The 14,345-nt window shown below is 42.7% G+C and overlaps 1 protein-coding gene across 8 annotated transcripts in view; it reads left to right on the top strand.

The window, feature by feature from the left end:
• The window catches only part of LOC311109444 (uncharacterized protein), a 123,408-nt gene that overhangs the window by 56,361 nt on the left and 52,702 nt on the right, over nucleotides 1-14,345 (top strand). For 5 of the 8 annotated variants that reach the window (XM_084152338.1, XM_084152337.1, XM_084152335.1 and 2 more), the window contains 4 exons: nucleotides 134-397; nucleotides 3,123-3,822; nucleotides 10,708-10,789; nucleotides 11,968-12,079. In XM_084152338.1, coding sequence (XP_084008464.1) covers nucleotides 134-397; nucleotides 3,123-3,822; nucleotides 10,708-10,789; nucleotides 11,968-12,079 — 1,158 coding nt within the window. Of the gene's footprint in view, nucleotides 1-133; nucleotides 398-3,122; nucleotides 3,823-10,707; nucleotides 10,790-11,967; nucleotides 12,080-13,379; nucleotides 14,120-14,345 lie in introns of those variants that run through there. The other 3 variants (XM_084152342.1, XM_084152336.1, XM_084152340.1) reach the window with 3 other exon arrangements.

The following is a 14,345-nucleotide window of genomic DNA, read 5'->3' as shown; positions in this document are numbered from 1 at the left end:
TGACATGGGCATCAATAGAACAGAGTACTTTTGGGAGCATATAGCAATGTGGAGATTTGTCACCAGCAAGTGATTTTTCGGAATGCCAGTGCCACCATCCCTATAAATAATAATGTGTATTGACTCTCATCAGCAGTGCACAGAGCAGGTAGAGCGCTTGGCCAATTGCGAACGGGCCCTACTACAGATGAGAGCAGAGTATCTTCGCCAGGAAGAGGAGCTAGAGAGTCAGAGCCAGGAGAAGGCGGGGCTAGAGAGGACCCTGCAGTCTCTGCACCTGGACCTGGCCGCCTCCCACCGCAAACACCTGGTCACTCACACACAGCTGGAGCAAGAAGTGACACGCCTACAGGAGGAGCTGGTTGACACCCACAACACCTGTCCACAGAGAGAACAGGTCAGTAAGGATTAGGAAATGTTTAAGACACCCTAGTGCTTACCCTAGCCTAGGGGTCTCCAACAGGTTGATCAACCCACTTATGAGTAGCTCGCCAAACAATTCCAAAAGTATTTGCAATTTTTCATGTGATCTGTCATAAACAAATCTCACAAGTATCAGACACAGCAAGCTCCCACCTATTATCTAATCAACGCAACATTTACATTATCCCACCCCTGATTAGCCACTATTGGCTTAAAAAGCCAAACCTAACACAATATCTGACAACTAATTTCCAGCAATATTGCCCCTGTCTATCTGTGTGGTGTGAGTGTTTGTTTATCACTGTGTGTAGCCAGTTGATGTGATAACCGTCTTGTGGGTTGACAGGAATACTTTCCCTTTTCAATTAAATGTTAACTGCAGAGTAGGCTTAACTGGCAGAAGTATATCATAAGTATATCGTTTGTATATTATTTGTTATTTGCTAACTTTGCCATGAATTGAGCAGCAGCAGTAAAGAACCATCACTAGACGGCACATTAGAGGGCACATTCCTCAATGGCTAGATGCTCAATTAAAGGGCCAGATGCGCAGTTTAAGGGGATTTACACTGAAAAATAAATGTTTACGTTTTCTTGACACAAAACATTATCTTGTACACTAAGGACCCACAGAATAGTTGCAGGGAAGAGGAGAAGAGAAGAATGTGCCTATTTGAAAGCTAGAAAAAAATTAGTTGCTCGCTACGTTTCATTTTTTAAAAGTAGCTCTCATACTAGAAAAGGTTGGAGACCCCTTCCCTAGCTTCTACCCTATAGCCCCTAGCCCCTATCAGGGTTAGCAGATCTGAAGGAACTGGAAAGATGAGATTAGTAGGCTGGGGTTTCCCTCTCCATGACTGTAGGATGCAATATAAGCGTTTTCAGCCTAACAGACATGGCATATGAACCCAGATCTCTAAAAAAGTATTCTCTCTCACACACACACACACACACACACACACTTCTCACCCCGATCCTCAGATTGCCTGACAGAAACAAATTACCCTGCCATTAATTAAAGCTCCAAGTGGTGCCAGGCCCAGCTCAATTAACTCCAATTAACATGTGAAAGGGACACTAAATATTCAAATTAGGTTAAGCAGTCACGAGGGTGGGATAACGAATGGTCCCATGGCACCGTGCCAAGACAAAGCTGCCAGTCACGGGCACTTGGGTGTCCTGTGTGTGTGTGTGTGTGTCTACCCCTTTGGCACAAACACATGACACGCGGGTCACACACCCCCAGCAGGCGACCTAACGACTTGTGATGATAGCGTGTGTGTTGTGAGGATAGCGTGGGTGTTGTGAGGATAGCGTGGGTGTTGTGAGGATAGCGCGGGTGTTGTGAGGATAGCGTGGGTGTTGTGAGGATAGCGCGGGTGTTGTGAGGATAGCGCGGGTGTTGTGAGGATAGCGTGTGTTGTCAGGATAGCGTGTGTTGTCATGTCACCTTAGTTCACTCACCCATCGTCATTAAGGGACACTGAGTGCTCTAGCTCAGGGGTTCACAAACTTTTTTGCTTCGTGACCCACCAACTGAGGTGTCTTTTGAGTCGCGACCCACCAACTGAGGTGTCTTTTGAGTCGCGACCCACCAACTGAGGTGTCTTTTGAGTCGCGACCCACCAACTGAGGTGTCTTTTGTGTCGCGACCCACCAACTGATGTGTATTTTGAGTCGCGACCCACCAACTGATGTGTATTTTGAGTCGCGACCCACCAACTGATGTGTATTTTGAGTCGCGACCCACCATAAGGGTTGAGCGTTAAAAAAACATACACAGACCAAAGAATAAGTAAAAAATATAATCTTGGCAGCAGAGGAAAAATGTTGCAGTTTCAAAGCTAATCTCCTGCAATTGTATACATTCTGCCATGGAACTAAGAACAATTTTTCCGTTTTTAAGCTTTTTCCTACAATTCTACACATTTTGACATGGCTAATGCTGTGTTCTAATGCTGAAACATTATAACAAAGTCAATGTGGGCCTGATTGTCTATCTTTTATGTTGTTGATTGTAAATTCTCAAAGCTTATAGGCTATTACTTTAAAATATATAGGTCCATTATCTTTCTATATACTTTCTATTTGATTTTAGTCGTTTAAGTTAACACTGAAAGTGTTTTTCTATCCCGAAAATCTATTAAAAAACAAACAAACAACATTTTTGCAATGTCGTCCCGGGATCCAACTGGACCCCGACCAACAGTTTGGGAACCACTGCTCTAGCTAACAAGCCTGTGTTAATTACATCTGCATACATAATACATGCGTAGAGAGGGGGCTGTGGAACGACTCTGATTACATTTATGGTTGATTATTATTAATGAACAATGATATATTGTGTAAATGTACATATGAAGTTAATGACGCCCTAGACATAGATGAGTTATAGTTATCATGGGCCTGTATGTGTAGACAGAGCTAGATCCTCCTTCAACATAGCTACAACACAGTAGAACAGTTAGGGAGTTGGTATTGGGGAGCAGCCAGTCTACTAAGGCAGGGCATTGGATGTGATGCATGCATGCAGAATGATCTTTATAATAATTATGTATGGTATCATATTTTATTCCTTCAGTCTTTGTTTAGGGTTACTTAATCACCTCTGTTAATGACATACTGTGTGCACACACACCTTGCGACCTTTTCGACTGTTTAGATAGTAACTAACAGTCACACACTCTTTCTCTGGCCAGGCCATCCAGGGGCAGGATGTCTTGCCCCAGCAAGTTGAGGAGGACCTGAAGGAAACTAGGCTGCTCCTTCAGAGGAGAACCAAGGAACTGAAGGAGGAGAAAGACTGGGTGCAGAGGCTCAGAGAGGAGGCGCAGGAGCAGAGAGAGGAGGAACACAGACTTGGTGAGGAGGCCAGGGAGGTGCTAAAGTGGAGAACCAGGGACCTGGAGGGAGAGAAAGAGGAGGTGAAGAGGAGAACCAGGGAGCTGGAGGGAGAGAAAGAGGAGGTGAAGAGGAGAACCAGGGAGCTGGAGGGAGAGAAAGAGGAGGTGAAGAGGAGAACCAGGGAGCTGGAGGGAGAGAAAGAGGAGGTGAAGAGGAGAACCAGGGAGCTGGAGGGAGAGAAAGAGGAGGTGAAGAGGAGAACCAGGGAGCTGGAGGAAGAGAAAGAGGAGGTGAAGAGGAGAACCAGGGAGCTGGAGGGAGAGAAAGAGGAGGTGAAGAGGAGAACCAGGGAGCTGGAGGAAGAGAAAGAGGAAGTGAAGAGGAGAACCAGGGAGCTGGAGGGAGAGAAAGAGGAGGTGAAGAGGAGAACCAGGGAGCTGGAGGAAGAGAAAGAGGAGGTGCAGAGGAGAACCAGGGAGCTGGAGGGAGAGAAAGAGGAGGTGCAGACACTCAAAGAGGCCCTGTTGGAACTACGCAGGAGTCACAGACAGACAGGTACTAATCAATCAACATATCTTTATTGTCTCAGTTGAAACACACACACCTTTTGTCAGAGAGAGAGAGACGGTCCCAATCACACTCAGACGGATGAGAGGGAGGGAATACTAAGTAAGAAATTATTTGCTAATAATAAAAAGTAACACGCAATAACAATGTGCAGGGGTACAGGTTAGTCGAGGTAAACTAAGTTATTGCATGTAATATATACAATGGGGGAAAAAAGTATTTAGTCAGCCACCAATTGTGCAAGTTCTCCCACTTAAAAAGATGAGAGAGGCCTGTAATTTTCATCATAGGTACACGTCAACTATGACAGACAAATTGAGATTTTTTTCTCTCCAGAAAATCACATTGTAGGATTTTTTATGAATTTATTTGCAAATTATGGTGGAAAATAAGTATTTGGTCACCTACAAACAAGCACGATTTCTGGCTCTCACAGACCTGTAACTTCTTCTTTAAGAGGCTCCTCTGTCCTCCACTCGTTACCTGTATTAATGGCACCTGTTTGAACTTGTTATCAGTATAAAAGACACCTGTCCACAACCTCAAACAGTCACACTCCAAACTCCACTATGGCCAAGACCAAAGAGCTGTCAAAGGACACCAGAAACAAAATTGTAGACCTGCACCAGGCTGGGAAGACTGAATCTGCAATAGGTAAGCAGCTTGGTTTGAAGAAATCAACTGTGGGAGCAATTATTAGGAAATGGAAGACATACAAGACCACTGATAATCTCCCTCGATCTAGGGCTCCACGCAAGATCTCACCCCGTGGGGTCAAAATGATCACAAAATCCCAGAACCACACGGGGGGACCTAGTGAATGACCTGCAGAGAGCTGGGACCAAAGTAACAAAGCCTACCATCAGTAACACGCTACGCCACCAGGGACTCAAATCCTGCAGTGCCAGATGTGTCCCCCTGCTTAAGCCAGTACATGTCCAGGCCCGTCTGAAGTTTGCTAGAGTGCATTTGGATGATCCAGAAGAGGATTGGGAGAATGTCATATGGTCAGATGAAACCAAAATAGAACTTTTTGGTAAAAACTCAACTCGTCGTGTTTGGAGGACAAAGAATGCGGAGTTGCATCCAAAGAACACCATACCTACTGTGAAGCATGGGGGTGGGAACATCATGCTTTGGGGCTGTTTTTCTGCAAAGGGACCAGGACGACTGATCCGTGTAAAGGAAAGAATGAATGGGGCCATGTATCATGAGATTTTGAGTGAAAACCTCCTTCCATCAGCAAGGGCATTGAAGATGAAACGTGGCTGGGTCTTTCAGCATGACAATGAAGCATTTCAAGGTCCTGGAGTGGGCTAGCCAGTCTCCAGATCTCAACCCCATAGAAAATCTTTGGAGGGAGTTGAAAGTCCGTGTTGCCCAGCGACAGCCCCAAAACATCACTGCTCTAGAGGAGATCTGCATGGAGGAATGGGCCAAAATACCAGCAACAGTGTGTGAAAACCTTGTGAAGACTTACAGAAAATGTTTGACCTGTGTCATTGCCAACAAAGGGTATATAACAAAGTATTGAGAAACTTTTGTTATTGACCAAATACTTATTTTACACCATAATTTGCAAATAAATTCATTAAAAATCCTACAATGTGATTTTCTGGATTTTTTTTTTCCTCATTTTGTCTGTCATAGTTGACGTGTACCTATGATGAAAATTACAGGCCTCTCTCATCTTTTTAAGTGGGAGAACTTGCACAATTGGTGGCTGACTAAATACTTGTTTCCCCTACTGTACATCACCAAGGCCTGTTTGACTGAAACTCCTCCCACCACTGCAGAGGAGCCGGTCTTTGATTGGCTGACTGTGAGATGATCATCAGACAGGTGGGCGGAGCCCGGAGTAAAGAACGATCCATCACATTCTGTTTCTAGAACCCTCGCAACCGTGGAAACACTTTGATGTAAATAACATTTAATATGAGGGTTCCGGGGGAAAGAGCGATAGCAAGGGATGATGGAGGAGAGGAGAGTCTGATAGGGGAATGATGAAGAGGATAGGACAAGACAGCTGGTGATGCATAAAGAAAGGAAAGCTATATATACTGAAGCTTTCTCCAGTGCAGAGATAATAAGGCCTTTCTTATATCAACCCTATCCCTTATCAATGCCCCATCACCATCCTGCTTTAGAGTACAACTCAATAATTCATTCACTTTTTTCCAATGGCATACCTCACTGATCAATAAATCAATATGTTACATACTGTAAGTGTTACTAGAGCTGTGCAAAAATGCATATCGTGATAAATTGCCTGAATTGATGATAAATAGAAGGATACGTTTATCACATCAATGTGCACCATACCTTTTTTTTATTCTTCTTTAAACTACTACGATGGTTGTAGCCATCAATTAAACCATTAACAATCACACATATTTCATTTTAAACGTCACATTTCTTTAGTATAGGCTACTTATCGTAATGAACGATATCAGCAAAATGCCTGTGATAAGTATGGTCAGTGTGGATCATTTTGGGTTTATCAGCCCAGCTCTTAAGTGTTACTCAGTTTGTCTTTTAGTAAAGGCTTTAACATCGGCAGCATATGAAGTGTGTAAATACTGATGTTATTACTGCTCTTATTACAATGAAAACCAGTTATGAATTCTGTTCCACAATTAGAGAACAAACCAATTAAGTGTTTTTACCTCATATTATATATATATTCAATTTTTCAACATTGATCCCTCATCATATTGATATGGAGAATATTTTTTTTTACATCCTTCATGAAATAATCACACAAAGAAAACATGTTAGCTGTAATAACGTCCAGTGTATAAAACCAGTGGACCAGAGTTGCTGCAGAGGCACCATTCTATTCCCCGTCTTTAACACTAGTTTGGAGTTGAAAGATTATGAAATCACCAGCGTATATTTCTGGTTTAGACCCAGGAGAGAGACATAGCAGCCCTCAAATCCACCTCCACACATACACACACACACTCTCATCCACCCACCCCAGTTGCAGTGCCTTCAGAAAGTATTCAAACCCCTTGACTTTTTCCACGTTTTGTTGTGTTACAGCCTGAATTTAAAATGGATTAAATTGAGATTTGTTGTCACTGGCCTACACACAATACCCCATAATGTCAAAGTGTAATTATGTTTTTAGATTTATTTTACAAATTCATTAAAAATGAAAAGCTGAAATGTCTTGAGTCAGTAAGTATTCAACCCCTTTGTTATGGCAAGCGTAAATAAGTTCAGGAGTGCCACTGCTATTTTCAAGCATAGTGGATGCTGCCTCATGTTATAGGTATTTATATGTATAACTGTATATAGCTTGTAATCATTGACTACTGGGGAGTTTTTCAAGATAAAAAAGAAATGGAATGGCAAGAACAGGCAAAATCCTAGAGGGAAACATTGTTCAGTCTGCTTTCCACCAGACACTGGGAGATGAATTCACCTTTCAGCAGGACAATAACCTTAAACACAAGCCCAAATCTACACTGGAGTTGCTTACCAAGAAGACAGTGAATGTTCCTGAGTGGCCGTGTTACAGTTTTGACTTAAAACTGCTTGAAAATGTATGGCAAGACCTGAAAATAGTGTCTGGCATTGATCAACAACCAATTTGACAGAGCTTGAAGAATTTTGAAAAGAATAAGAGGAAAATGTTGCACAATGTATTGACTTAGGGGGTTAAATACACATGACCAAAAGTATGTGGGCACATGCTTGTCGAAAATCTGGAGTTGGTCCCCCCTTTGCTGCTGTAACAGCCTCCACTCTTCTGGGAAGGCTTTCCACTAGATGTTGGAACATTGCTGCGGGGATTTGCGTTTCTACTGCTCCGGAGTCCAATGGAGGCGAGCTTTACACCACTCCATCCACCGCTTGGCATTGCACATGGTGATTTTAGGCTTGTGTGCGGCTACTCAGCGACGGAAACCCATTTCATGAAGCTCCCGACAAACAGTTATTGTGCTAAAGTTGCTTCTAGAGGCAGTTTGGAACTCAGTAGTGAGTGTTGCAACCGAGGATAGACGATTTTTACGCGCTATGCACTTCAGCGGTCCCATTTCGGTGAGCTTGTGTGGCCTATCACTTCGCGGCTGAGCAGTTGTTACTCCTAGACGTTTCCACTTCACAATAAAAGCACTTACAGTTGACCAGGGCAGCTCTAGCAGGGCAGAAATTTGACGAACTGACTTGTTAGAAAGGTGGCAACCTATGACGTTGCCACATTGAAAGTCACTGAGCTCTTCATTAAGGTCATTCTACTGGCAATGTTTGTCTATGGAGATTGCATGGCTGTGTGCTCTATTTTATACACCTGTCAGCAACGGGTGTGGCTGAAATAGCCGTATCCACTAATTTGAAGGGGTGTCCACATACTTTTGAATATATGGTTTATATTGGTTTTTTGTTGTTGTTTTCTTTTTTCCTTTTTTTACAAATGTTATTTTAAAAAATTCACTGACATCACAGTATTTTGTGTAGATCATTGACCAAAAATGACAATTAAATACATTTTAATCCCACTTTGTATCACATCAAAATGTAGAAAAAGTCATGGGTTGGGCATACTTTCTGAAGTCACTGGATGCCCCATAATCCCATTAAACAGGCTGTCAATCCCCAAACTGTTGTTCACCGGAACACAGACAACCAAACACATAATAATTTTCACTGATCTTTACTATTATTGTTCTATAACATACACACACTCACTCCCAGGTCTGTGTCAGCGTATCCAGCCAGTGTAATATGAATTATAAATGTAGCCTAATAAAAAGGAGAGAAGGCAGGTAGAAGCAGGAGAAAATGACTGGTGTTACAGCAGTGTATTGATCAGTGTGTATCAAAGGAGGATGTGAGACACCAGATTACCTGCTAGTCTGAGTGTTAGGTAGTGTATTAGAGAGTGTAATAGCCCGGGGCTCATGTACCACTGCCAGATCACTGTAAATATAACACTGACATAGAGAGGGAAAGTGTGTGTGTGTGTGTTTGCATCACTGGCTGGAAGTAAGACAGAGGCCCATCTCTTTTTCTATCCAACTCCCTCAAAATAAAGAAGGAAGATACAACACACTCAGCCAGGACACAAACTGTTCTGCTCCTACAGTCGCCATAGAAATGGACAATATTAAACCCTAATGCTCCGTAACTGAAATAGTATTTTCTACCAGAGTTATTTTCTGCATTTGTTGTTTAGGGTTACAGTGCAAAGTCTGCTCTCCTAACCTTTGCCTGTGTGTGTGTGTGTGTGTGTGTGTGTGTGTGTGTGTGTGTGTGTGTAAACAGGCAGCCCATGCAGCATTAATTGCCCTCCCTGGATGGTCAGTGTGAGAGAGGTTATATTGAACTGATTCCTGATGAATGTGAAACAACCTGAGATGCATCTGTACACATTCTCTTTATATCGATTATTTAGATTCAGAACAAACTTTTACCTTGAGATTCAGCAATCGAGCCAAGGTGGGCTGGAATAAAATAATGAAAATAAATCAAAGTCTGTTTGTGCATCGTAAAATATTTAGAGGTTCCAGTTGCCTCTTCAATTTCCTACGGCTGCAATTTAAACAGTTTGGATTCTGCAAAGCCATAAATGAATCATGGATTTATCAAGTGTTGATGTTTTTAGGATTCATTCTCCCATCCCTTTCTCTCCAGTCCTCCCACCACCATCACTGCATATGTCACTAAAAGCATCATAGATCATTTTCAATGCCCCCAGTACTCATACCCATTTCTCACCATTTTAAAATGCATACACATAAATGCAAGAAGACACATGCATGACACACACACAGAGATGACCTGGAGTTTAGCGTTCCATATTGTATCCTGACTGAGTGGCAAAAACTGTCTAAAACAATGTTTTTAAACCCACAATGAATAAAAGGGGCGATAGAGGTTATCCCAAAATGTGTCTTTTAAGCAAATGGTGTCTCGCTGAAAATCAGACATATGAAAATGCATGGCTGTTCTGTTTCACAAAGAGCAAAAACCTTTATATGCTTTATAAACACACTATGCTAAACCTACTACATGTAGGACAATATGATTTTATTCCATGTAAGAAGAGAAAGAGAGGGAGAGAGAGAGACGGAGAGAGAAAGATGGGGAAATAAAATGATTGAATGGATGGGTGCGTGCGTGCTTTGTGTGCTGTGTAAGGTGAGGAGTGCCATCTATTGACAGAAAGAGGAAGTGTTTCCTTTGTGCCACAACAAAGCCCTGTTTTGACAGGGTTCATAGTGGCTAAATGTTTGCTCTCTGGCTTTGTGTGCCTTTTAATGAGAAGCTACTTGCATTGTTCTCTTTTTAATTCATTTGACTGAATTTTATTTAGAGCTTTCTTTTATTTGAATCTAAGGTTCATCGCTCATCTCTTTTGCTACATTCTACAATTTTATTTTTAGGAATAATAGTCACCTATAACCTTGAATAGTTAAAGAATGCATTATACATGAACAGGCACTTACGTTTTAATATAAAATGATGGGTTAGTAGTTGTGGCATATGAAAATCGTTTAGAATTTATAGAAGTAATTTTCAGGGGAAGTATGAATGAATGTTTCGACTGACAAACATCTTTCAAATGTGGTTTCATTTTGCCTCATTTTGCCTCATGTTGTACTGCTCCCTGTTGAACTGAAGCCAATAGTTTTCATGATTTCTTTCTTTCTTTCTTTCTTTCTTTCTTTCTTTCTTTCTTTCTTTCTTTCTTTCTTTCTTTCTTTCTTTCTTTCTTTCTTTCTTTCTTTCTTTCTTTCTTTCTTTCTTTCTTTCTTTCTTTCTTTCTTTCTTTCTTTCTTTCTTTCTTTCTTTCTTTCTTTCTTTCTTTCTTTCTTTCTTTCTTTCTTTCTTTCTTTCTTTCTTTCTTTCTCTCTCTCTCAGTGGAGGAGCTGTCATGTCGTGGAGAGGAGGTTTGGTGGTCAGAAGGGAGTGTGAGAGAAGGAAGACAGGCGGAGGAGAGGAGGTAAGGAGGGAATTCGGGGAGCTAACACAAGTCTTCAGGTCTCAGACAAGGTTACTCAACATGCGAGCAGTACTCATAGATTACCATCCTCTCCGAATGGGCATATTATGGACATATTAGAGAATGTGCATCTTGGCCTGCCCCGTACCGTACGTGAGGTCACCAAGTTCAAAGTTCAAAGGTTGACCAGTGTCTCTTCAGCATTGTGATGACATCAGCATAAATGCAGCATGAAATGGCTGGTGTCTGTCTGTGGTTGTGGTCTAGATCGCTGCCAGTATGGTGACCTCATCACATTAATGCAGAATCCCCCCCCCCCTCTCGCTGCCTCTCACCTTCTCTCTCTCTCTCTCTCTCTCTCTCTCTCTCTCTCTAAATTGTTAACATCCATATGGGTCAATAGCTAAGAGGAGTCAGTCTGTATGAGAAAAGCGCTCCCAAATGGTCATTATTCAACTAAACATGAACATGATGCTAAATGGATTTCAGCTGTTTCTGGGAAGTTCCCCATCCCATCCTCCCCTCTCTTCCCCTCAATCCCCCTTCTCCTCCCCTCATTCCCCCTTCTCCTCCCCTCATTCCCCCTTCTCCTCCCCTCTCTTCCCCTCATTACCCCTTCTCCTCCCCTCTCTTCCCCTCTATCCCCTTCTCCTTCATCTCTCCACCTCTCTCCCTTCCATCTTTTTTATTTGTGAACTGAGAAAACTGTCTTTGGGTTCTATAGCCAATTTATAACACAAATATGTACAGCACTCCTAAATATACTTATTACATGGAAATTGGTGCATATTGAGACCGTACAGTGGATGTGTATATAGCCTGTATATTTAGGTTTACTTTTAGGATCTGAATATTTATGCTCCTATATATTGTGTGTATATTTAGCTGTGTTGTGCCCAGTCCGTCTGACAGTGGGGTCCATGGGGGCTGTGCTGGGGATGGGGTTGGTCGGGAGCTTGAGGAAATGCTCATAATTTGTCGTATTGATCGTGTAACCACGGCAGCCAGTCTCTATTGACACAGAGCAGAAATAGACCCCCTATCGATCACATTCAGATTCCCCCCTGTTCTTACTGACACTCTTCGGTCTAGTTCCAAATCAGTCCCTAGGCCCTTCCCTGTGTCCTAGCCCCTTCCCTAAGCCCCCTACTACTGTGATGTTTACGTGTGTGTTGCAGGCTGAAAGTGGAGAGGCTGGAGACGCAGTCTGCAGAGCTGAGACTGGCCCTACAGCAGGCCTTGGAGAACACACTCAACACACAGAGAGACAACCAGACAACACAGGAACAGGTAAACAGACACACCCAACCTATATAATTCTCTCCTTCTCTCCCTACATCTGATTAGTCCTGTAAATTGGTCGGCAGAGCATGGATTGTTTTATAAACCTAGAAGGTGCTTTGGAATTGTTATTATCCTGTGTAATATTCCAGTAATATTCCCATATGTTCCCTAATGTAACATTCCCAGTGAGTGGGAATCCTCTGGGATAACTCTTGTCAAGCTGAGCTCTACAAAGGCTGACTAGATAATTAACACACATTTCTTCACATCCGCAGTTCCTCTCAAATCATTCACATTCTCTAAACTTCTTTCTCTTTCTCACACATGCACGCATACACAAACACACACACGCGCGCACGCACGCACGCACACGCACACACACACGCAGGTAAACATCACAGTAGTAGGGGGCTTAGGGAAGGGGCTAGGACACAGGGAAGGGCCTAGGGACTGATTTGGAACTAGGCCGAAGAGTGTCAGACACACACATTCTCTCACTTTCTCTATCTCTTTTCTCATCCTCCTGTCAGTGAAAAGTTGGAATGTTGAATCATTCATTCTGTAGGCTAAATGATGTATCACACAGCTCTGTGCTAGATGGGCTTTTTCAATGTATTGAACTAAAAAGTGCTTTTAAAAGCCACACACACACATCAATGGTTGTGTGTCTCTGCATGGGCCCAGTTCCAATCAAAGCCATGGGGTGTTCGGTGAAGATGTGTCTGGAGCCGTCTTCTTCAAACACAACCCCATAACTGATTAGACCGGTCACACTGACACAGAGCTGATCAGAATCATTCATGCTGTTTTTGTGACACACACACACGTGTGTACGTGTGTGTGTATGTGTGTGTTGAAGTGTTTTAATGAGAGTCCAAAGAGACGTTTTTGCTAGTTAGCATTAGCCGCTCGTTAGGGTGTCAAACTTTTATCTCTTCCGCCTCCAGCAGGCCAGTATAAATATGTTGATATCTCTGATGTCACAGTCAGATGTTGTGTTTACTGTAAATATCAGTTCCCATCTGAAAAGTTTAGGTCAAACTTTTATTGAGTAATTAAGTCAATGAGAGAAAGTGCAGACTGAACCAATGCTTCTTAGTTGTTTGTCTTGCTCAGTAGGTAACATTTGGCAGAGGATTCTGAAAGGTTTTGTGTTGTCGTTTGTGTGCGTGTGTTCATGTGTGTGTGTTCTTGCGCTTATGTGTGTCCACTGTCCACGGTGATAGATCCTTCTGGTCAAGCCTGATGAGGTGTTCTGATGAGTCAGGGTGAAATGGTGTCTGATACGGCCTCATCTGTTGCCCAGAAACCTTCAGATATATTACCTGATGGACAACCAGACCTCTTCAGACATATTACCTGATGGACAACCAGACCTCTTCAGACATATTACCTGATGGACAACCAGACCTCTTCAGACATATTACCTGATGGACAACCAGACCTCTTCAGATATATTACCTGATGGACAACCAGACCTCTTCAGATATATTACCTGATGGACAACCAGACCTCTTCAGATATATTACCTGATGGACAACCATAAGTGGCACTGAGTGGTGATAAATTGTTTTAGAATTACCTCTGCAAGATGACCATTTCACTGCCAGAAAATAAGTTATTAGGTGCATGTGTGTGCATGTTAGCTCATGTGTAAGAGAGTGTTCTATACAGTAGTATTTCTCTTAGTCTTACTTAGATCTGTCACAGACAGATGGTTTTGCTGAAGCCCTGCTGTAGAAACAGTAGTTAGAGGGTTAAAGGATGCTATCTGGTGTAATGAGAGAACCTCTAGTGTGTACTGAAACAGATCGGCCTTGTTTAGTGTGTGTGGGTGTTTGTGTGTGTGTGGGGCCTCTTCAATATCTATCCCACACAGCTCATTAGACAGGAATCCTGTGCTTCATTTGAGAGAGGTGACGGTTGGACAGGCAAACTGGCCAATGTCTGACGCACACACACGCACTGGCATCTCACTCTGATCACAGGAAATTGAGACCTGGACGTGCTCTCTATCTCTCTGGGAAAAAAAGGATGTCTAAAAGGTGTGTGATCTTACATATTTGAAAGTATTTGACACAGGTTTGATCTGTGCTAGCATGGAGAGATTCTAAGTTGACCACCCCTATCTTTTCACTAGCCCATTCCTCTGACCCTGGCCCTGTTTACACACCATCAGTGTTGGCACTGGAACATCAGCTAGAAAGACACCGTTGAGCCGGGACCTAACTAACATGCTGTATGTCAGAGACATCGCAGGAAGAAAAGTTCA

Source organism: Coregonus lavaretus (assembly GCF_964263955.1).
Source record: "Coregonus lavaretus genome assembly, chromosome: 34".
NCBI classification, from domain to species: domain Eukaryota; kingdom Metazoa; phylum Chordata; class Actinopteri; order Salmoniformes; family Salmonidae; genus Coregonus; species Coregonus lavaretus.
The sequence above is the reverse complement of the archived record's forward strand: the minus strand, read 5'-3'. Positions and strand labels throughout refer to the sequence as shown.